Below are 23,427 nucleotides of genomic sequence, written 5' to 3' on the forward strand. Positions count from 1 at the left end.
GCTTGCTACTTACTTAGATTCTCTCACTCTCACTACTTGCTACTTGCTTAGATTCTCTCACTCTCACTACTTGCTACTTACTTAGGTTCTCTCACTCTCACTACTTACTTAGATTCTCTCACTCTCACTACTTGCTACTTACTTAGATTCTCACACTCTAACTACTTACTTAGATTCTCTCACTCTCACTACTTGCTACTTACTTAGATTCTCTCACTCTCACTACTTGCTACTTGCTTAGATTCTCACACTCTCACTACTTGCTACTTACTTAGATTCTCTCACTCTCACTACTTGCTACTTACTTAGATTCTCACACTCTCACTACTTGCTACTTACTTAGATTCTCTCATTCTCACTACTTGCTACTTACTTAGATTCTCACACCCTCACTACTTGCTACATACTTAGATTCTCACACTCTCACTACTTGCTACATACTTAGATTCTCTCACTCTCACTACTTGCTACTTACTTAGATTCTCTCACTCTCACTACTTGCTACATACTTAGATTCTTGCACTCTCACTACTTGCTACTTAGATTCTTGCACTCTCACTACTTGCTACTTAGATTCTTGCACTCTCACTACTTGCAACATGCAAAGTCTAACAGTAATTGAAGACCAATTGTCTGTCATGAATGGCCAGAGTTGCCAAAGGTTAGTGGTTTTTCCCAGGCACTCTAGTTTTCTTCACCCATAATGATGACTGCCAGCATGTAAGTGAAAAATAAATCAAATAAATAAATGTATAAAAATATTTGTTGTTCTGCATATTCTTTGCTTGTTGAAAGTACATGTTGTAATACACAAAAAGTTGAAAAACAGAAATTTCTGTATATACATGTGTGAACGAATGCTGAGATACAGTTGTACATGTAGACCGCAACGTAAAGAATCTTAAAAGCCGTGTAATGTGTTTATTAATTTTGAGAAGTCTCATTGACAACTCCATTGGTGTACATAAAATGTTGCAGAAAATCCTCTGCCACTGTCGGACATGACGCTTATATTTATGCGGGAATCTTTTGTACTCCAAAGGCAAATGTACTGCAGTATTTTCATTTTAATCCCTGGATGTCAAATGATTTTGTTGATGCCACAGTGTCATTTGTCTTGACTGTGTCTCATCTCAGATGTCAATTACTGATAATTGGTAATATAATGCCTCTAGTTCCTGGGCATCTTTTCTCCCAGATAAGTTATATTTTAGCTTGCCTGTACACAGCAAGAAGAGGTATTGGGAGAGGGTGTGAAAGTGCCGATATCGATGTTGCTGTCAGGTTAAACTTTTTCTATTTCCAGTATAATGGGCTTTCATACATGGATTGAAGGTTAAGGTTTTTTGTTTTAGCTCCCTAATCTAAGGTATGGTGTGTAAATGTACATACTTGGATGGAAGGTTAAGCTTATTTTCTTAGCTCTTGTGTATTGGGTTCTCATACATGGACTGAAGGTTAAGCTTTTTCTGTCGCCCTAGTCTAAAGAATGGTGTGTAAATGTACATACTCAGAAGGAAGGTTAAGCTTTTATTTTTGGTCCGGCATGACGGGCACCCATGTGGATTGAAGGTTAAGCTTTCTCTTTTACAACAATTGTTTCTCTTTTAAAAAAAAATTTTTTTTTCTTAGTATTTATGCTGAGGGTATTCTGGAATCACCTTGTCTGCCCTTCTGTCTGTGCTGATTTTGATAAAACTTACCATACACCTTGCTTATCATCTGCACTTGTACATACCTACTGTAAGTTATTGTTTTAATGATCAACCCCATTTAGGCGTAATGGTGCTTTTCCTTGTGTTCAGATTTGTCCCTGCAACTCATCCTCAAGTGCTGAACCACATGCACTAGGGGTGCTCTGGACTGTCAACTGTTATGAAGACGTGTTGTGAGAGATTAGCTGTGCGTGAACACTTTATCATGTAGAATGTTATTGAGACATATTTTTTTTGATTGTTGAGGATCTCTTTTTAATTAAGTTACATATGCTGCGGAGTAGTAACTTGATTTTCTTTGCCTTCAAAGCATGTGTTTATACTATGTGGTCGTGCTCTTCCACAGAGCCCCAGAACAAAATGTTTGTGGGGAGATGCTCAAACTTGGCTGAATTTGTGCTACCACAAAAGATTCTACCACATCAGATCAGAGGTCAGCATTTTCATCAGTTTGATGAATACATATAGAAATATTGCAGAGTTTATTTTAGATTACACTTTTAGGCTAAAGCCTGAAATTTCATTGTGAAACTGGCTCCTGGTCTTGCATTCTCAAAAACTTTAACTCTTTGAGCAATGGAAATTTTAATATCTGCCTGAGTTGAAAATTAACATGGATGAAAACTTAAGACATTTCTACTTGTACAAAGATGGTTATTAAAGTCAGCTATAGAGTTGTCAGTATGTATCACTGGGTTTTAAGCAATGTGTAAATGCTCACTGCTTGGTAGTGGTTGAATTGGATTCTATAGAGTAGAGATGGTCACTGCCTGGAGAAGTGTCAGGTGTTGCTAATTGTTTTCGCCTTAGAAAGTGCTGCCTGCCTGAAGGTTAGACAGGTGTGCTTCTCAGGCTCTATGTAGACGTCAGACAGGAATCTCGGCATCCAGGCGACTGGAAACGTGGACAAGGGATGTCCATTTACAAGTGTGTTAACTGAGTTCTCTGACGTAGGTTAGATCTTCACCGTTGTTAGCCATATGGCCAGGGAATCTTTATACATGGCAGTTGTCACCTCAGTTTTTGACTTTGATCAATGTGTAGCTTACATTCTGTGATTCTCCCACTGTTTGCAGTATAGGTGGCAACTTTCATTTTTTATGACAATTTGCATGTATTTGTTACAGCCAGCATATTTGTGTAAGAAATGATGTTGATTTATTCTCTGATCTAAAAGTGACCTTTTACAAACTGATCTACATACGGTCCACAAATCTCATTAGCCTGACAGATAAACCAATCACCCTGTGTCTAATGAGACTCAGTCCAAAGAGAAATTGAGCCAATTTTGCCCAAGGAATGCCAGAGTTTGCGCCAGAAGGCAAATGTATCAGTCTTCTAGAGAGCAACAGCTTAATCAAAGTGTGTGGCTTAACCGATGAGTGTTTAATATGTGGTAACAGTTCTTCAGGGTTGGTATCTGCTCTTGTGAGCTAAATCTCCTCCTCCACCTCCACCTCCACCTCCCCCTCCCCCTCTCCTTTCTTCCATTGCTGATCTGCCCTCACAGCTGATCTTATTGAGTAGTAATTGGGCCAGCAGACAGAGTTTGTTGGCCTGATTTATGGCAATTAGGGTAAACCATACTTAACCACAGGCTTTGCCTTAAGAGAGACGGATTAGCTAAGCGAGATCTAAGACCTAGCCAAACTTCATCATACAGGTTATCCAGGGTGTGATTAGTGAGATACAACTGAGGAATTTAGATCACTAGACTTTATGTACTAGACTATATTAGACTGTAGTACAACACTGCTCTGTAGTTACATACAGGTGCTGCATATAAATAATAAACTGCACAATAGTGAATGCCCACTTTCTCTGGGTGTAGTACGTAACACATCTGATAAACATATGTGATGGATATGTCTTTAAAATTGTTGCTTGCAAAAATGAAATTGTTTTTCATGGAATTATGAAATAGCATTGTTCTGGTCTAACTCTAGCCATGGTAAGTTTTCTTTTTGTTATGTAATTATTTTAGTTATTTATTTTTGTGTGAATGAAGGAATTTATATGATGTTGGTTTATGCCCAGGGTTTCCAGCATTCTCCCATTACTGCATGATGGTTGTATCAGAGAAACAGTAACAACATTCAAAGCTGACATTTGTGCTTTGCTGAGGAACAACTGTTCATTTTACTCTGTGGAGTGGTGTGCAAATTATTCTGTCCTTGTGTGGCTGGTTTAATTGGTAGATAATAATAGATAAGCCATTTAGGGATTGTGCAAATCTCTGCTGGATGGACACCAAGCTTACAGTAACTTACCTAAAATTTGGTTTGGAAATGTGCGTTGTTAGTGGAAAATCAACTGAATGCCATAAAATATTTACTTTTGGAGCTGAAACTTATATTTTTACGCCGAGATTCCAAAGAACCTGAAGACACCTTCACTTTCTAAATAATTTTTCTTAAATCACTTTTTGTAATAGATGGGTATTATTGGCTTCAGCTTTACGTGGGAAGGTCTGCCAGCAACCTGCAGATGGTTGTAGGTTTTCCCTTAGGCCCTGCCCAGTTTTCTCCCACCATAATGCTGGCCGCCATCATATAAGTGAAATATTCTTGAGTACGGCGTAAAACACCAATCAGATAAATAAATAAATATTATTGGCTTTAGTGTTAAATGCTAACCTGAGGGACCTGGTTAGCCAGTGCTTATGTTTTATCTCATAATGTGTACTGGAGCCTTCGAGGGTTTTTCAGGGGAGATAATAAGTGAGCTACAGTTAACAGCACTGTGCAATCCTGTAGATGTTAGCCATAAAATTATGAGTGATGCTTGTATGTACGTGAACATCTGTGTTTTCATGTGTTTTAACATACTTCTGGCGATTTGACCATCTTGTCTGTTTTCCTGTGACAAGTGGGCTGAAGTACTGGTATGTACATGTACATAACTTAAGGTTATGCTCAAGGCATTTTTCTGGAGTCTGGATCTACATGCACATCCAGAGAAGTTCCTATTTGATTTCAACAATATTAAACCCAAAGTTTAACAACATACATTTTTTTGTTTTTGTGATGTTGTATAACTGAGATATCACACTTAAACCTTATCACTCGCGCTGAAAACAGCTAACAGGCCACCATGTTGTCAGTTTTTATAACCAGACACCTGTTTTTCCTATAACCAAAGAACAGCTGAACATACAATCTTTGTTTTGCCTTTATGCCACATGGGCTGAATTAGAATACAGTAAAAGTGAGACAACATCATGTTTCTGGTTTCTCTCATATGGCGTATCACATGGATTTGTGAGAGTTCTACATTAAACATTGATTTATAGAGTTACCAAGCATGTCAGAAAGATATGCCCCAGTGGCCTTTTACATGTAGGCCTGTTAAATGTTTCAGTGGTCATTTATAAGCAAGTTTGTTAAATGCTCCAGTGGCCATTTGCATGTAGATCTGTTAAATGCCTCAGTGGCCATTTACATGGAGGTCTGTTAAATGCCTCAGTGGCCATTTACATGCAGGTCTGTTAAATGCCCCTGTGACCATTTACATGCAGGTCTGTTAAATGCCTCTGTGGCCATTTACGTGGAGGTCAAATGCCTCAGTGGCCATTTACATGTAGGTCTGTTAAATGCCCCAGTGGCCATTTACATGTAGGCCTATTAAATGCCCCAGTGGCCATTTACATGCAGGTCTGTTAAATACCTCAGTGGCCATTTACATGTAGGTCTGTTAAATGCCTCTGCGGCCATTTACATGCAGGTCTGTTAAATGTCCCATTGGCCATTGACATGCAGGTCTGTTAAATGTCCAAGTGGCCATTTACATGCAGATCTATTAAATGCCTCTGTGGCCATTTACATGTAGGTCTGTTAAATGCCTCAATGGCCATTTACATGGAGATCTGTTAAATGCCCCAGTGGCCATTTACATGGAGGTCTATCAAATGCCTCAGTGGCCATTTACATGTAGATCTGTTAAATGCCCCAGTGGCCATTTACATGCAGGTCTGTTAAATGCCCCAGTGGCCATTTACATGTAGGTCTGTTAAATGCCCCAGTGGCCATTTACATGCAGGTCTGTTAAATGCCTCTGTGGCCATTTACATGTAGGTCTGTTAAATGCCCCAGTGGCCATTTACATGCAGTTCTATTAAATGCTTCTGTGGCCATTTACATGCAGGTCTATTTCCATCCCTCATCCAAATAATCAAGGTTAATTCATTTGTTTCGTTTTATTGGGCGACACATCATTGCATTATGTTGGGAAATATGTGCCAAAAGGCATACTAAACACAATATTTCTCTGAAGTTTTAATGTCAAGTTTTCAAAGTTATTGAGTAGAATACAGACTGGCAGTGATGTGGCCTTCATTCATGAAACAGTTGCCTGTGTTAGTTGCCACAACAGTCTTTTGTGAATGTACTGTAATGTATTGGTAGGATAAAGGGCTGAAGTTTGCCATCTCTGTTCCTTAATGTTTAATGTCACTTTCTTCTCTCAACACAGTACATCCAGAATTGTCCTCGGGGCTAAAATCGTGTTAAAATTAAGATGATCATGTAATTTTAACTTGATATTGTCTGAGGCTGTTGCTGACTACAAATTGGGGAACCTTACCATGATGTGGGTGGGATTCTGTGTTGGAATCAGGCTGAACTGCAGCATATGATTGGTTCTAATTTGTTCTTGTATGAAAAATCTCAGCTGAATGCGTGAATCCCCTGAGGCTGTCCTCTTTAGTCTTTATCACAGTTAAAAAAGGTGAAATGAAGAGGTGTTTGAATAGCCTTGTGAGGACAAATGATGAAAATTTAATGAGCAACTTGCCCATAACAACCTGTAATAAGCTTTAACCTTTAACCTGAAATGAAAAATAGAAAGGTTAGAAGGGTTATCTGATGTGTGAGCACATTTGTCAAATCAGTGACATAAGTGAAATAAGGGGCACATATTGACATTTCGTGCTGTTGGTAGTGATGTCTGTGGTATTGGTATTGGTGTCTGTGACATTAGTGTTGGTGTATGTGTTATTGGAATTGGTGTCTGTGATATTGGTAGTGATGTCTGCGATATTAGTATTGGTGTCTGTGACATTGGTATTGGAATCTGTGATATTGGTGTTGGTGTCTGTGATATTGGTAGTTATGTCTTTGATATCGATATTTGTGTTTGTGGTATTGGTTTTGGTGTGTGTGATATTAGTATTGGTGTCTCTGATATTGCTATTGTCTATGATATTGGTATTAGTGTCTGTGATATTGGTAATGGTGTCTGATATTGGTATTGGTGTCTGTGATATTGGTATTGGTGACACTAATATTGGTATTGGTGTCTGTGATATAGGTATTGGTGTCTGTGATATTGGTGTCTGTTATATCGGTATTGGTGTCTGTGATATTGGAATTGATATCAGGGATAATGATATTGATGGCTGTGATATTAGCATTGGTGTTTGTGATATTGGCATTGGTGTCTGTGATATTGGTATTGGTGTCCATAATGTTGGTATTGGTGTCCATAATGTTAGTATTGGTATCCTTAATGTTGTATCATGAGCATGGTATTAGCTACATGTAGAGCATAAGAAGTGTATCATGAACATGGCATTAGCTGCATGTAGAGCATAAAAAGTGTATCATGAACAAGGCATTAGCTACATGTAGAGCATTAGAAGTGTATCATTAACATGCTACATATAGAGCATAAGAAGTGTATCATGAACATGGCATTAGTTGCATGTAGAGCATAAGAAGTGTATCATGAACATGGCATTAGCTACATGTAGAGCATAAGAAGTGTATCATGAACATGGCATTAGCTACATGCAGATTACTTTAAAGCACTAAAGCCATCATAGCCTCCTGTTAATAGTCACAATAATAAAATTTATTATGTATACAAGGGTGACATATCAGGAGATCCTTCACTGATAAAAGTGTTATTTTTTATGTAAGGTGTGACTTCTGTACATTACACATGTTGATATGTCACACCCAAATGCCATGATGTCACAACCAGATGCCATGATGTCACACCCAGATGCCATGATGTCACACCCAAATGCCATGATGTCACACCCAGATGCCATGATGTCACACTCAAATGCCACACCCAAATGCCATGATGTCACACCCAGATGCCATGATGTCACACTCAAATGTCACACCCAAATGCCATGATGTCACACCCAGATACCATGATGTCACACTCAAATGTCACACCCAAATGCAATGATGTCACACCCAGATGCCATGATGTCACACTCAAATGTCACACCCAAATGCCATGATATCACACCCAGATGCCATGATGTCACACTCAAATGTCACACCCAAATGCCATGATATCATACCCAGATGCCATGATGTCACACTCAAATTTCACACCCAAATGCAATGATGTCACATCCAGATGACATGATGTCACACTCAAATGTCACACCCAAATGCAATGATGTCACATCCAGATGACATGATGTCACACTCAAATGTCACACCCAAATGCAATGATATCATACCCAGATGCCATGATGTCACACTCAAATGTCACACCCAAATGCAATGATGTCACATCCAGATGACATGATGTCACACTCAAATGTCACACCCAAATGCAATGATGTCACACCCAGATGCCATGATGTCAAAAAAGAAAGTTTTGTATTATAATGTTCCAATCTGGGCTCAACAGAAAGATGTCCAAGTACAAGGTTAATCAGCTTTTAACATTACAGGACATAACGACGTATTAGACCTCATATACGCTGTCTGTCATGCTGTATACATGGGCATAGGCCAGGGAAAGTCTAAAACGCTGCTTAACTTGTTCATGTACACAAAATCATTATATTACAAAATGACATTTGAATACTGGTAGCAGTGCCTGACATATTGTTCTGGTGAAACGTGGAAATGAGAGCCCACTTGAGGGTTTATCATTTGCCCTTCTCGCTTCTACAGTATTTATGGCATTCAACCTGCACTGTGTGATGTCCTAAATGTATTGAGCAAAGGTAATATAGTTGTACAGGTAAACTTGACGACAGACTCATACAGGCAGCCCTGATCTTCCCTGAAACCATCAGTGTGCGTTGGGCTTGGGGTAGGTAAAATACAATTGGTTATCATCTTGGACTTTCCCTCAAAGTTAAGCATCAAATGTGTTGATGGAAGCTTGCTTTTTATAATAACAGTGCTGTTTACACCAGTCAAAACAACACTCAACCTAAGTTAGCTCTGATGTATACTTAGTGACTCATGTTGTATTGGTTTTGAATTTCCGCCAGGCTTCTTTTCGTTTAGGCTGGTCAAGGCTGTTAGTGATTTATGTCTGGATATTGTTGCACTGTTAGCTTCGTGTGGTAGTTAATGAAGTTTGTCATTTCCACAGGGGCCTGTCTATAGGTCTGCTATGCCGAGATTTGCTTGTGTGTCAGTCTCCCATAACAGTCCAGATAGATTTCTGAAAGTCTTGTTTTCTGTCTTACAGTTGTCTGTTATCCAGTTATATTCTGACCAGTCTGTCTAAACTATACAAATATGCTGCTAGCACAGGTATGTGTAGGCTGGATCTTAGAGGCCGTATTATGCCATGTTATATAAGTCTTTACTGATTCGATGCAGGAGCATTGCTTTTTTTGAGACTGGCTGATTTCAGCATGCAGAGTATCACCGTGTGTTGGTGTGTACATGTGTCACGTTGTCATCCAGATGCAGTCAGGGTGGATACCAGTGTAATTTATTGTGGTCCTGTAACAGGGCAGTTGGAAGTGATATGACACTTGTTTTGATCTTTTGGAAGGCAGGCTTATTGTATATTCTAGTGTTGTAAAATAAAAACATTCTCACAAGAATATTTGTACCAAACTCAGTTCTGTTCTTGGGGGTGGGGTTGGAGGGAGCACTATCCCAACCATTCAGGTGAGCCACCAAGGTAGCAGGTGCTCTGGGGTCATACATACATGTATAGCTGTACACACAGTTGAGCACACATTCAGAGGGGAAATTAGTAAGCATATCCATCTGTAGTGTTGTGATTCAGTCATGCACATTTTTGCCAGATTTAGTTTATACTGCATGTATCCCTTCTGTTTTTTATTTACTTACTGTACATACAATTAATGCATATACAGTCAAAAAACAAAAACTCTGTGTGTATTGACAGGTGTTTCCTTAACCCAGCAACACATGTGAGTACCCAAAAACTCCAGGTATTGACAGGTGTTTCCTTAACCCAGCAACACATGTGAGTACCCAAAAACTCCAGGTATTGACAGGTGTTTCCTTAACCCAGCAACACATGTGAGTACCCAAAAACTCCAGGTATTGCCAGGTGTTTCCTTAACCCAGCAACACATGTGAGTACCCAAAAACTCCAGGTATTGACAGGTGTTTCCTTAACCCAGCAACACATGTGAGTACCCAAAAACTCCAGGTATTGACAGGTGTTTCCTTAACCTAGCAACACATGTGAGTACCCAAAAACTCCAGGTATTGCCAGGTGTTTCCTTAACCCAGCAACACATGTGAGTACCCAAAAACTCCAGGTATTGCAAGGTGTTTCCTTAACCCAGCAACACATGTGAGTACCCAAAAACTCCAGGTATTGCCAGGTGTTTCCTTAACCCAGCAACACATGTGAGTACCCAAAAACTCCAGGTATTGCCAGGTGTTTCCTTAACCTAGCAACACATGTGAGTACCCAAAAACTCCAGGTATTGCAAGGTGTTTCCTTAACCCAGCAACACATGTGAGTACCCAATCTGAAGAGTATGTAAATGTCTTCAGATATATAGAAAAGTGTAGGTGTGTATACCATGCAATCCATACATTACAAAGGTGAATTCCTATCCAGCATCATTCTTTATATGCGGCAAATTTTTTATTCACATGTTATTTGTGCTAGAAAAAAATTGGTGTCATAGAGCCGTTGTTTATTTGTTGTATCATCTTTGTTGTATAGCCTTTGTTGTATCGCCTTTGTTGTGTCGCCATCGTTGTGTCGCCTTTGTTGAAAACATGCCATAAAATAGGGCAGATTAGGTTTCATACATGTTCATATATAAGTGACAGGGAGCCCATTTGATGGTACTAAGGGCCTATTGGAGGTAGACCTACATGTACATGAGCACAGTTTATTGCAAAGTTACATGATGTTGCAAATTGCAAAACTTCATATTGCAAATTTCATCGTTGAACTACGCATATGTTGATACAGTTACATATGAAGTCAGATCAGAAATCAGTGTGTTGTCCAAGGCCTGGTCCACCCTGGGCATATTCTCCTTGGTGTTAAACTAGGAATGTGAAAACCTTAATTGGTATTTCATTCATTTACAATGTAGATTAGTGTGTCAGCTGCTGGTATGTTCATTGCCACAGTGAATGACAGGTACAAAAAATATCTGGCAAGTTGACAAATATTTTGGATGGCAGTGTCAACGACTCTTTTAACACCTCTCCCTCCCCACATATTTGCGTACCTGAACACTTGATGAATGTAAGACTGTTATGCTTGCCTCAGTTGTACACAACACACTCAGGTATGCAGAGCCTCATTTGCCAAGTACCTGCTGCTTATTTGTGTTGAAGTCCGTGTACAAGCTGAGCAATTATAATTGAAAAGCCTTCAAGCTGGCTGCATATCTTCACCTGTTATAGTCACTTGTAGTCATGGTAATATTTTCAGGATTGGCTTAATACTGTTGTTCCAGCTCAGGAACAGAAACATTTCACTTGATCGGGTTTGTCAGGATCCATGTCTGTCAAGGCATGATTCACATGTGTACGTCTTCTCAGTTAGTCCAAAAAAATGTGGTTAAACTCAGTTATTTTCACCCCTCATCAAAAGAAAAAAAAGAGATTTTTTTTGCAAAAATGTTCTCATCATTATTTCAATTGCATGACGATGTGTTGGATAACATTTTTATGATTAATTTGCCTCAAGTTTAAATTTAATTTCTGTTCAAATCCAAAATCCTAAATTGTATGAACATGTAACAGACTGTTTGCCATTGAAGCCAAGCATTTGTTTACTTTATTCATGAGGGATTGAATTTGGTGCCTAAGGGATTGCTCCCTGCACGCCAGAAAGTCTCCTAATAATTGGTTTGTGTTGATGAAACTTCATCATGTTAGCATTACAGAAGGGTTGGTCTGGATACACACAATGTGTGATATGTGCTGGTGTAGTAGGGCCGCTTGATCATAGTGGAATGCCACTTCTATCACCACAGTTCTGATTACATAAATCAACTCTGCAGAAGGAGAGATAAAACTAGGATTTTGTAAAGGCTTTTTGGTGCACGGAGACAGTTTAATGAGAAAACCACAGTGGGCTAGTCTTTAATCAGAGTACGTCTATCTTCAGGTACTTGACCTCAGAGATCAGAGTTACATCATATGCAGCCCTTAAGCTGGGTGGGGTTTAAAACCCTTCTGATTACTGCACCCCTAGGCCTGTTACCACTATACAGCGGTATTGAGTGTAGAGCTGTTTAAGGAAATAGATAATTCTTCTAGCAGAGATGTATAATGTGATGGTGAGAGTAAGGAGGGTATGATATCAGTCCATAAAATCTCACCTGTGGCGTCAGCGCTTCCTTAGCCTCAATCTTCATGCTGTCAGCTGATTCCTGCCCTTCTGAATAACACAGCATTTCTTCTGATTAACATCTAACCAAACAGCTAACAGCTAGCCAAACACATACTTCGGGGCTGATAAAAACCTGTTTGGTATAATTTCTCATGGCATTTTTATAGCTATTACATTTTGACAGTTTTTTGGAGGAGTGTCATTATAGTTACAGCCATTTTCTTTAGGCCGTTTTCTCAACTGTCCTGTGAGTCTCAGGCCAGTCAAACCCATGTAGAAAGTTGTGTGTCCAGGGATAGGGCTGTCTGTCCACATGGAAGGTTGTGTGTCCAGGGGGAAGGTTGTGTGTCCAAGGGGAAGGTTATGTGTCCAGTGAGAAGGTTGTGTGTCCAGTGATAGGGTTGTGTGTCCAGGGAGACGGTTGTGTGTCCAGGGAGAAGGTTGTGTGTCCAGGGATAGGGCTGTCTGTCCACGTGGAAGGTTGTGTGTCCATTGAGAAGGTTGTGTGTCTAGTGAGAAGGTGGTGTGTCCATTGAGAAGGTTGTGTGTCCAGTGAGAAGGTTGTGTGTCGAATGAGAAGGTTGTGTTTCCAGTGAGAAGGTTGTGTGTCCATTGAGAGGGTTGAGTGTCCAGGGAGAAGGTTGTGTGTCCAGGGATAGGGCTGTCTGTCCACGTGGAAGGTTGTGTGTCCAGGGAGAGGGCTGTGTGTCCAGGGATAGGGCTGTCTGTCCACGTGGAAGGTTGTGTGTTCAGGGAGAAGGTTGTGTGTCCAGTGAGAAGGTTGTGTGTCCAGTGATAGGGTTGTGTGTCCAGGGAGAGGGCTGTGTGTCCAGGGAGACGGTTGTGTGTACAGTGAGAATGTTGTGTGTCCATTGAGAAGGTTGTGTGTTCAGGGAGAAGGTTGTGTGTCCATTGAGAAGGTTGTGTGTCCAGTGAGAAGGTTGTGTGTATGGTGAGAAGGTTGTGTGTACAGGGAGAAGGTTGTGTGCCCAGTGAGAGGGTTGTTCTCACTAGGATAAGTTTCATCTTATCATAACCCTGTCTGAAAACACTGCATACCAATAAGTTTCTTAGCCTCATAAAAGTGTAGCCAAAGGCAGTAAACATTTCAGTGTGGCTGCTCAGGTATACAGATTTTGTAAACTAAACACTTCACTCTAGAGTAAAATATTCTACTTTTAAACTTCACGACTTTCCACTCTGTGAAAAGCAAAGCTATTAATGAGTATAAAGTGATAATCACCATAGTTTGTTTTCTCCCTTGTACATGTAATGGCCTCTTTAGAACTGTTAGAGTATTTATTTTGTAAGCAAAAGATTTATGTTTATACATATGGTATTATAGCCTGATGAGCTAAAGCTTTCTTTAAGTACAGTATTTGTTTTTTAAGCATTTCCCTTTTTTGCCAAATACTGTGTGTCGGTCTGATGATATGTCATGTACATTGTGTTCCTTATGCTTTGGGTGCTGATAACTGTATTTTAAACTAAGAACTACTCATTTGGCTGTGTCAATCTAACAATTAGCATCCGGTTAAATGCGAAGGAAATTAACTCACTTAGTGCTTTGCTTGTCTCACCCACTCTCAGCACTATGCTCAGTCAGCTAATAGATTTGTGCACCGAACATGGGGATTCATCGGAATAATCAATTGGGGAGAGTGTGCGAGGACAAGGTATATATGATTGTGAATGACTATCGTCACGGTGACTAGTCCCTCCTCCTGTCACTCAGCTGCTGTCAGTCTGCTGAAGGGGCAGGCTACACACATACGTGTTTATACGCTTCTGTCTCTGCTCTACAGAAGCATTAAGATCATCACTGGCTAAGAGCAGGAGCATCAGTGTTAACTGTTTCTGACGCTCCAGTTCCAGATGAAGCATTTTCACCAGGTTAGCCGTGGAAAAGAAACAGAGAAAATACTATTACAAGTCCTTAGTGACGGGTGAGGGCTGGGATTGATATCAACTCTGATTTCTCCAGCATTCGGATTGTCTGCTGTGTGACACTGGAAGAAAATTGGAAGGCAATGGACTGAAAAAAAGACAAATGTTGCTTCCTTGCCTATGCCTGGATTGGTTATTTCCAAAGTTCTACCACCGTGTCGTTTACTGGTTCACTGTCACAGTGCTTATTGACCAAAATTAAGCTCTAGGCTATCTAAATCTTTGATCAAAGCCTCTGCTCATTTGTATGTAATGAATGGAGTTGAAGTGAATCAAGTTCTCCAGTTATCTGGTGAAATAAAAGAAGCTTGACTCTGTTGGATTCTGTGCTAGTGGATGTCTCACAAAGGATTCTCCAGTCATGACAACCACCCTCAGGGCCAAATCCACAGTATTCAAGGCAGTACAACTTAAGATTCTTGTGGAGTTTAAACTGTCCTTGAAGATTGAGCCATAATTGATTGCTGAATGGAATGTGTTTTCAGAAGGACATCTGCATGTAGGCACTGTGGTAACCATAACATATACATTCACAGATCTGCAAATATAGAGTCTAGGATTGGCTCGATCCTTTGCTTTATTTATGTTGATGAGAAATTGCAAATTGTAAAATGACATTTTGGTTAATATGGTGCTAGTCCAATTCTGTCAGGCATTTGCTATAAGAGGACGCCGTATGCTGTAAATTTTAGCCCTTGGTGTGTGGAAAAGTTTTTTTGCATAAGTACCTTCGTAATTTGTTAGTAAGCAAGCCTTTTCCTTAACTGCTTGGTTTTGAACTATGAATACATGTCTCTTAGAGCAACGTGTAGTTGCTGTGTGAAGACAGGTGGTAGCCCAGTTTTTACTTGAGACCTGCTGATTATTTGAATACCTGCTGAGAGCATTCTGAAACTACTTGGCATTAAGGTCCATTATATAGACTAGTGAGTCTCTTGATCTGTTCTAATTTACACACTGTTTGTATTGGAACTGGTCGTGATCTTGGACATCAAGGTCAGTGGAACAAACTCATTTGTTACTCAAGAAAATAATGGCAAGACCTGCCAGGTTAATTACAGCTGGCCTAAAAGCAGTGATTACCCCAGATTTTACCTGTCTTCCACCATCAGTGACCATTCTACAATCAGTGGATATTTTCTCTCTTGGATGAAACTTGTGTAAAGTCTGCTGATGGAGGAAATCATGCTGTATGGTATCATTCATGGATAGAGTCAGACTCGGCTTGTGGATGACACTGAGATGAGGTGTGGGTGGGTTATACCCAGATCAACAGTTCTGCTTCTCTGTGGGAAACAATGTGCATTGTGTATTGCAGAGTGTTCGTACTGAAGAACAAAACAGGAAGAACAGGAGTACATGTGCACGACTACAGAACTTGAGCAAATTGAAAATGTACAGTATGTAGGATTTTCAGAGAGCTAGTCCAGTCTCAGATTTCACTTCTGCTGAAGAGTCAGGTGGTGTTGAGGAGGTCAAACAAGCAGATGATAGATATACAAGTGTTGTGACATAAAGCAGGTGTAATTAGGTGTACAGCTACATCACTTCATACGACTCTCATGTATTAGTTCACATCATGCATCCAGATGTCGACAGCCACAATGTGTGTAAGTAACAACTTGTTTCCTGTTTCTAACCAAGTCAGTGTAATTTTCTGCCAAATTTCCTCCTATTATAAGCATGCTTAAAATATTTTTCCTACAAATTTTATGACAATCACAAGGCTATTTATATTAGCTACCGTAAAGTTCCCCATGCCTGTTATAGTCTGTTAAAAAATGTAAAGAAAATCCAAAACTTTGGATTAGATTGGCGGCAGTTCTGGTAATGGTAGCGTTGATTGGTGGCAGTTCTGGTATTGGTAGCGTTGATTGGTGGCAGTTCTGGTATTGGGGGCATTTTTGATTGGCAGCAGTTCTGGTATTGGTGGCGTTGATTGGCGGCAGTTCTGGTATTGTTGGCGTTGATTGGCAGCAGTTGTGGTATTGGGGGCATTTTTGATTGGCGGCAGTTCTGGTATTGGGGCATTTTTGATTGGCGGCAGTTGTGGTATTGGTGGCGTTGATTGGTGGCAGTTGTGGTATTGTTGGCGTTGATTGGCGGCAGCTCTGGTATTGGTGGCGTTGATTGGCGGCAGCTCTGGTATTGGTGGCTTTGATTGGCGGCAGTTCTGGTATTGGTGGCGTTGATTGGCGGCAGTTCTGGTATTGGTGGCATTGATTGGCGGCAGTTCTGGTATTGGTGGCATTGATTGGCGGCAGTTCTGGTATTGGTGGCGTTGATTGGTGGCAGTTCTGGTATTGGTGGCGTTGATTGGCAGCAGCTCTGGTATTGGGGGCATTGATTGGCGGCAGTTGTGGTATTGGGGGCGTTGATTGGCAGCAGTTCTGGTATTAGTGGCGTTGATTGGCGGCAGTTGTGGTATTGGTGGCGTTGATTGGTGGCAGCTCTGGTATTGGTGGCGTTGATTGGCAGCAGTTGTGGTATTGGGGGCGTTGATTGGCAGCAGTTGTGGTATTGGAGGCGTTGATTGGCGGCAGTTCTGGTATTGGGGGCATTGATTGGCGGCAGCTCTGGTATTGGGGGCATTGATTGGCGGCAGTTTTGGTATTGGTGGCGTTGAAATGGCAACTGAATTATCAAGTACATTTGAATAAATGAGCTTCATGCGTGAACTGAAATAGCTTTTTGCCGCAGTTGGGAATCTCAGTCAATAAAGCAAAGGAACCAAAATCCAATTTAGATCATTTTACATTTTAAGTACATTGAACACTAAATTCACACAGTTTGATAATATAATTGTGTGTATGAGGAACTATGTTTAAGTATTCAGCAGGGTATTTTCTCCAGAATACAAGATTATGCCCCAAGTCAATGCAGGACCTTAGCACTGTGTCCTTAGAACTTTTCCACCTTCTACAACAGTATGGGTTTGTTAGAGGCACATTGCCAGTGTGGCAGCTGTCCTTACAGGGATATCAGTGCTCACACTGATAGGTTAAAATTGATAGACAGTACAGTGCAGAGATATCTGGTGCTTGCATGTATGTGTCCATTAAAAGAGATTGTAACAGCATTGGTGGCAACTCGGAAAGACGGTCTTTCCTTAAATTGATGTGTTTAGAGTTGTTTCATTAACGACAAGTGTCAAGTGGGCACTGTCATGCTAGTTCTGTTGGTGTCCACAGGATTATACATCTGTGCTGATCTTATTTAAGCAGGACAGGACTGCCATCTCTGTAGGTGTGGCACCAAATGTCCGCAAACTTTGTCACCTGTTAACCCTATTTCCAGTAATGGCTTCTGTATGCAAACACATTTGACTGAATTGAGATACATATATACGACCTTCTGACTGATGCGATGAATGAGCTGGCATATAGTCTTTAATATAATGCATGTAGTTATGTAAGATACCCATCAAGTGCAAATATAATAGCTTCAGGGAATCCTTTCCAGCTCCAATAAAACCTTTATCGATTGCTTTTAATAATCAGACGAGGTTTCTTTTTAAATTTTTAAAAATTCTTTCTTTTTAAAAACCATTGTGGAATAACAACCTAAAATGGGTGGTCATATTTCCAGTTGGGGCTCAGATCTGGATTGCAGATGTGCACATCGTTATCCCATTGTTTTTCTCAGCTATGTGATCTGATCCTTCTGATACTAATGTACAGTACACTCGCTGAGGATGTGAAGCAGTTGATTGCTCACCTACAGATCTCTGTCGGGCATTCAGTGTCAGAAAGCACAAGAAAACATACATTGAATATACTACATGTGCGTGTTGTGAATTACAGTGTAGTGGGCACTACTGTCAACATTAGCAAGCCAGCACAATCTGGTGTAAATGGTTTGATGGGCTAATACATGTAATCATTTTGAATCAAAATTTGTTGAAATGTATTTTAAAAAAATTAGAGATTTTGTGAATATTCTTCTTAAGTAAGACTAGATTTCAGCTGTATCTGACATCATATACAAATGTACAATGCATCCTGCTACATGCTTGTATTTCAGCCATCAGTTACTCAATTTAAGGATGAGTATTCAACGCTGTAAAGGTGTAATACTTCTTTGATGACATTTTTATGTCTGCATTAGGCGCCCTGTTAACTATAAGGGAAGCTTAGACAAGATTAACTGCCTTCAGTGAGTTAAATGGCCGTAATATTAAATGGTCTTAGTTAGTCCCTTTTATTAACTAACATGACATGCATTATTTATTCACATTTCCTTGATTTATCTTGTGGGGTTTTTTTTTGTCTTTTAGGAGATTTGTGTCTATTGGAATGTCTGTCATATCATATTTATTTATTTATTTGATTGGTGTTTTATTTTTTTTTGATTTTTTTTTTTTTTTTGATTGGTGTTTTACGCCGTACTCAAGAATATTTCACTTATATGACGGCAGCCAGCATAATGGTGGGCAGAAACCAGGCAGAGCCCAGGGGAAACCCATGACCATCCGCAGGTTGCTGGCAGACGTTCTCACTTACGGCCGGAGAGGAAGCCAGCATAAGCTGGACTTGAACTTAGAGCGACCCCTTTGGTGAGAGGCTCCATTACGCTGAGCTAGCGTGCTAACCAACTCATATCATATTAAGCTGTATGATAGGTCTCCAGACATCTGTTCTGCAGGTATTGAGGGTTGCTGTTGGAAAGATTCCAAGCTTTAATAAAGGCATGGTCCTTTGTCTCTGCAGGGGGGCCATAAACCAATTAGTGATAGGCTTTCATATTACTGGCACCCGTACTGCTTTGTCTGAGACTCTGTGCATGTGGGGTGGAGACATTGTATCTGGTGGGTGGGGGTCGGAGTGAGGTATAAAACTTGATATCACACACTTTTCTATTCTTATCACACTTCATGAGCCATAAGCAGAACTGCCCAGCTGATTGTTACGGTAGCAGATAGTGTCAAGTGAATGTAATTTTGATGATCAAAATAGTGATAGGTTCTATTGAGAAAACAAGTTGTGCCCACTGAACAGTGTTGTTATAGCCATATATACAACAGATTCAGTGTACTGGTGGGAGGATAGGGCTAACTACTGAGTGTGAGGAGAAATTCAGCTGTTTATCTCATTACATTACAACCCCATTTATCAAGGACTAGGCATAATATCATAAACACGGACACATGATATGGTGAGCATAGAATGTGTCTGCAGTGTGCACCCACTGTGGTACTGGAATGAGTATTCTGTGTGTTTATTTATGGTGGGACCAGACTGTATGTCCTCTGTGATGTTGGATGTGATGGTCATTGGTTAGAAATGATTAGGGGATTGTATACAGGTGATTATGGTGAATTATGGCCATGGTGGGAAGGGATAGAGGCTGTCACACTGGAGTGGGAAGGGATGGAGGCTGTCACACTGGAGTGGGAAGGGATGGAGGCTGTCACACAAAAGTGGGAAGGGATGGAGGCTGTCACACTGGAGTAGGAAGGGATGGAGGCTCTCACACTGGAGTGGGAAGGGATGGAGGCTGTCACACTGGAGCGGGAAGGGATGGAGGCTCTCACACTGGAGTGGGAAGGGATGGAGGCTCTCACACTGGAGTGGGAAGGGATGGAGGCTCTCACAATGTAGTGGGAAGGGATGGGCGCTGTCACACTGGAGTGGGAAGGGATGGAGGGTGTCACACTGGAGTGGGAAGGGATGGAGGCTGTCACTCTGGTGTGGGAAGGACTGGAGGCTGTCACACTGGAGTGGGAAAAGATGGAGGCTCTCACACTGGTGTGGGAAAGATGGAGGCTCTCACACTGGTGTGGGAAAGGATGAAGGCTGTCGCACTGGTGTGGAAAGGGATGGAGACTGTCACACTGGAGTGGGAAAGGATGAAGGCTGTCGCACTGGTGTGGGAAGGGATGGAGGCTGTCACACTGGAGTGGGAAAGATGAAGGCTCTCACACTGGTGTGGGAAAGGATGAAGGCTGTCACACTGGTGTGGGAAGGGATGGAGGCTGTCACACTGGAGTGGGAAAGATGGAGGCTCTCATACTGGTGTGGGAAGGACTGTAGGATATCACACTAGAGTGGGAAGGTGTGGAGACTGTCACACTGGAGTGGGAAGGGGTGGAGGCTGTCACACTGGAGTGGGAAGGGGTGGAGGGTGTCACACTGGAGTGGGAAAGATGGAGGCTCTCACACTGGTGTGGAAAGGACTGTAGGCTGTCACACTAGAGTGGGAAGGGGTGGAGACTGTCACACTGTGGTGGGAAGGGATGGAGGCTGTCACAGTGGAGTGGGAAGGGGTGGAGGGTGTCACACTGGAGTGGGAAAGGATGGAGGCTGTCACATTGGAGTGGGAAGGGATGGAGGCTGTCACACTTGAGTGGGAAAGGATGGAGGCTGTCACACTGGAGTGGGAAAGATGGAGGCTCTCACACTGGAGTGGGAAAAGATTGAAGCTGTCACACTGGAGTGGAAAGGATGGAGTCTGTTACACTGGAATGAGAAGGGGTGGAGGCTGTCACACTGGAGTGGGAAGGACTGTAGGCTGTCACAAAGGAGTGGGAAGGACTGTAGGTTGTCACACTGGAGTGGGAAGGGATGGAGGCTGTCACACTGGAGTGGGAAGGGGTGGAGGCTGTCTCACAAAAGTGGGAAGGGATGGAGGCTGTCACACTGGAGTGGGAAGGAATGTAGGCTGTCACACTGGAGTGGGAAGGGGTGGAGGCTCTCACACTGATGTGGGAAGGGATGGAGGCTGTCAAACTGGAGTGGGAAGGGATGGAGGCTGTCACACTGGAGTGGGAAGGGATGGAGGCTCTCACACTGGTGTGGGAAGGACTGGAGGCTGTCACACTGGAGTGGGAAGGGGTGGAGACTGTCACATTGGAGTGGGAAGGACTGGAGGCTGTCACACTAGAGTCGGAAGGGATGGAGGCTGTCACACTGTGATGGGAAGGGATGGGGGCTTTCACGCTGGAATGGGAAAGGATGGAGGCTGTCACAAAGGAGTGGGAAGGACTGTAGGTTGTCACACTGGAGTGGGAAGGGATGGAGGCTGTCACACTGGAGTGGGAAGGGGTGGAGGCTGTCACACTGTAGTGGGAAGAGATGGAGGCTGTCACACAGGAGTGGGAAGGACTGTAGGCTGTCACACTGGTTTACTCAGTTGGTTAGCACGCCAGCACGGCAGAATGACCCAGGAACAAATGCGGTCACTGTGAGTTCAAGTCCAGCTCCACTTTGGCCGTACGTGGGAAGGTCTGGCAGCAACCTGCAGATGGTCGTGGGTTTCCCCCAGGCTCTGCCTGGTTTCCTGCCACCATAATGCTGGCCGCTGTCATTCAAGTGAAATATTTTTGAGTACAGCATAAGACACCAATCAAATAAATGAAAATAAACAATTCAATCAGGTAGCATCTAATTTGTAGTGTAAAACACCAATCAAATAAATAAATCTTGATTTTAAACCACACTTTGCCCACCCACATATCTTGTATCTGTCCCACACATGCCCACCTACCTAGTTTGTTTTAATATCACATTTTGCCCACCCACCTACCTTGTTTGTATGCCACACTTTGCCCATCCACTTATCTTGTTTCATCCCACACTTTTCCCACCCACCTATATCATTTTTATCCCACACTATGCCCACCCACCTGTCTTGTTTTTATCCCACACTGTGCCCACCCACCTATCTTGTTTTTATCCCACACTATGCCTACCCACCTATCTTGTTTTCATCCCACACTGTACCCACCCACCCATCTTGACTCTATCCCACACTGTGCCAACCCACCTATTTTGTTTCTATCCCACATCTTGCCCACCCACCTATCTTGTTTTTATCCCATGCTATACCCACCCACTTATCTTGTTTTTATCCCACACTATGCCCACCCACCTATCTTGTTTTTATCCCACACTATGCCCACCTACCTATCTTGTTTCTATCCCACATCTTGCCCACCCACCTATCTTGGTTTTGTCCCACACTATCCCCACCCACCTATCTTGTTTTTATCCCACACTGTGCCCACCCACCTATCTTGTTTTTATCCCACACTGTGCCCACCCACCTATATCGTGTTTTTATCCCACACTGTGCCCACCCACCTATCTTGTTTTTATCCCACACTATGCCCACCCACCTATCTTGTTTCTATCCCACATCTTGCCCACCCACCTATCTTGTTTTTATCCCACACTGTCCCCACCTACCTGTCTTGTTTTTATCCCACACTATGCCCATCTACCTATCTTGTTTTTATCGCACACTGTGCCCACCCACCTATATCGTGTTTTTATTCCACACTATGCCAACCCACTTATCTTGTTTTTATCCCACACTTTTGCCAAAAGCGAGGATTATTATTTCAAGTTTGAAAGCCAGCCACATTCTTTTTCAGATTATAGACTGTTCTTGCCAGAGGCTCTGGATTAACAATGAGTTGTGCAATGATAATAAACAATTCTGGCTAAGATCAGTACATGATTCATGGGTAGACGAAAAAATAATGAAAATAATTAAATGTATTTATACAGGAACAGCATACATGTAAATGTTCATTTATTAATGCAGTGATAGATGAATTTAATGTTCTAAATGGACTGAAAAACCATTTTGATCATGTGTGAAAGATTAAAACTGATGTCATTTTCGTCAAACATGTATCTATGGGTGGGAGTGTTAGGTAAAATGAACATTGTTAAAGAATATTTTATTTCTACTTGGATCATAATTCATGTTTTGACTCGCAAACTTTATCTCAACAAAAGCACAGAGCCAAATGCAATGAAACTTGATTCCTGGTGGCTGGGTTCCTCAGAATCGATAAGATTGTAATCAGTTCAGATGAAGTTTGGTCACAAATACGTCAAAAGTTTACATGACTGATCAGAGTGACTGGAGAGGATTGGAGGAGAGGTATTGGGAAATGTTGAGGCCCAGAGCTACTTGTTATGTTAAGGTTTTTTGGTTACCTTTTAGCCTTATGTTTTATTTCATCAATTCCAATGTTATCAGATATGAGACAATAATATTAATCTTTTAACCTTATTTGTTCAAGGTCAGGATACTTTGGTTGCTTTGGCAGCCTGAAGATGGAGTCATCCAGCATGGTTATTTTATGAGGTTCCAACATTTCTATTCCAAATGTTAATGGATGACAGGTTGTCAAAATTTCCCAGAAATCTCTGTGAAACCACACATAAATTCTATTGTAACAATGTTAATGGCAGAA

General features: G+C 41.5%; 2 protein-coding genes across 2 annotated transcripts in view; one reads left to right on the forward strand and one right to left on the reverse strand.

Moving 5' to 3' along the window:
* LOC135468136 (soluble guanylate cyclase 88E-like) overlaps positions 1–23,427 on the forward strand; it is a 99,894-nt gene that overhangs the window by 26,542 nt on the left and 49,925 nt on the right.
* On the reverse strand, positions 19,528–22,145 carry LOC135467596 (uncharacterized). The gene is made up of 3 exons (XM_064745368.1): positions 22,124–22,145; positions 20,677–21,299; positions 19,528–20,112 (listed from the first exon to the last, which is right to left on the reverse strand). The coding sequence occupies exons 1-3, from the start codon at positions 22,143–22,145 to the stop codon at positions 19,528–19,530; spliced, it is 1,230 nt and encodes a 409-aa protein (XP_064601438.1).

The sequence above is a fragment of the Liolophura sinensis genome, chromosome 6 (genome assembly GCF_032854445.1).
Source record: "Liolophura sinensis isolate JHLJ2023 chromosome 6, CUHK_Ljap_v2, whole genome shotgun sequence".
In the NCBI taxonomy this organism is placed as follows: domain Eukaryota; kingdom Metazoa; phylum Mollusca; class Polyplacophora; order Chitonida; family Chitonidae; genus Liolophura; species Liolophura sinensis.

Bases quoted from the DNA above. Each gene is read 5' to 3' on its own strand.
- LOC135467596 (XM_064745368.1), bottom strand. From the start codon at position 22,145: ATGTGGGATAGAAACAAGATAG. The intron at 21,300-22,123 runs GTAGGTGGGCAT...CCTGTGTGACAG, and splicing joins GTGGGATAGAAACAAGATAG to CCTCCATCTCTTCCCACTAC. The intron at 20,113-20,676 runs GTAACAGACTCC...TTCCCACTCCAG, and splicing joins CCACCCCTTCTCATTCCAGT to TGTGACAGCCTCCATCCCTT.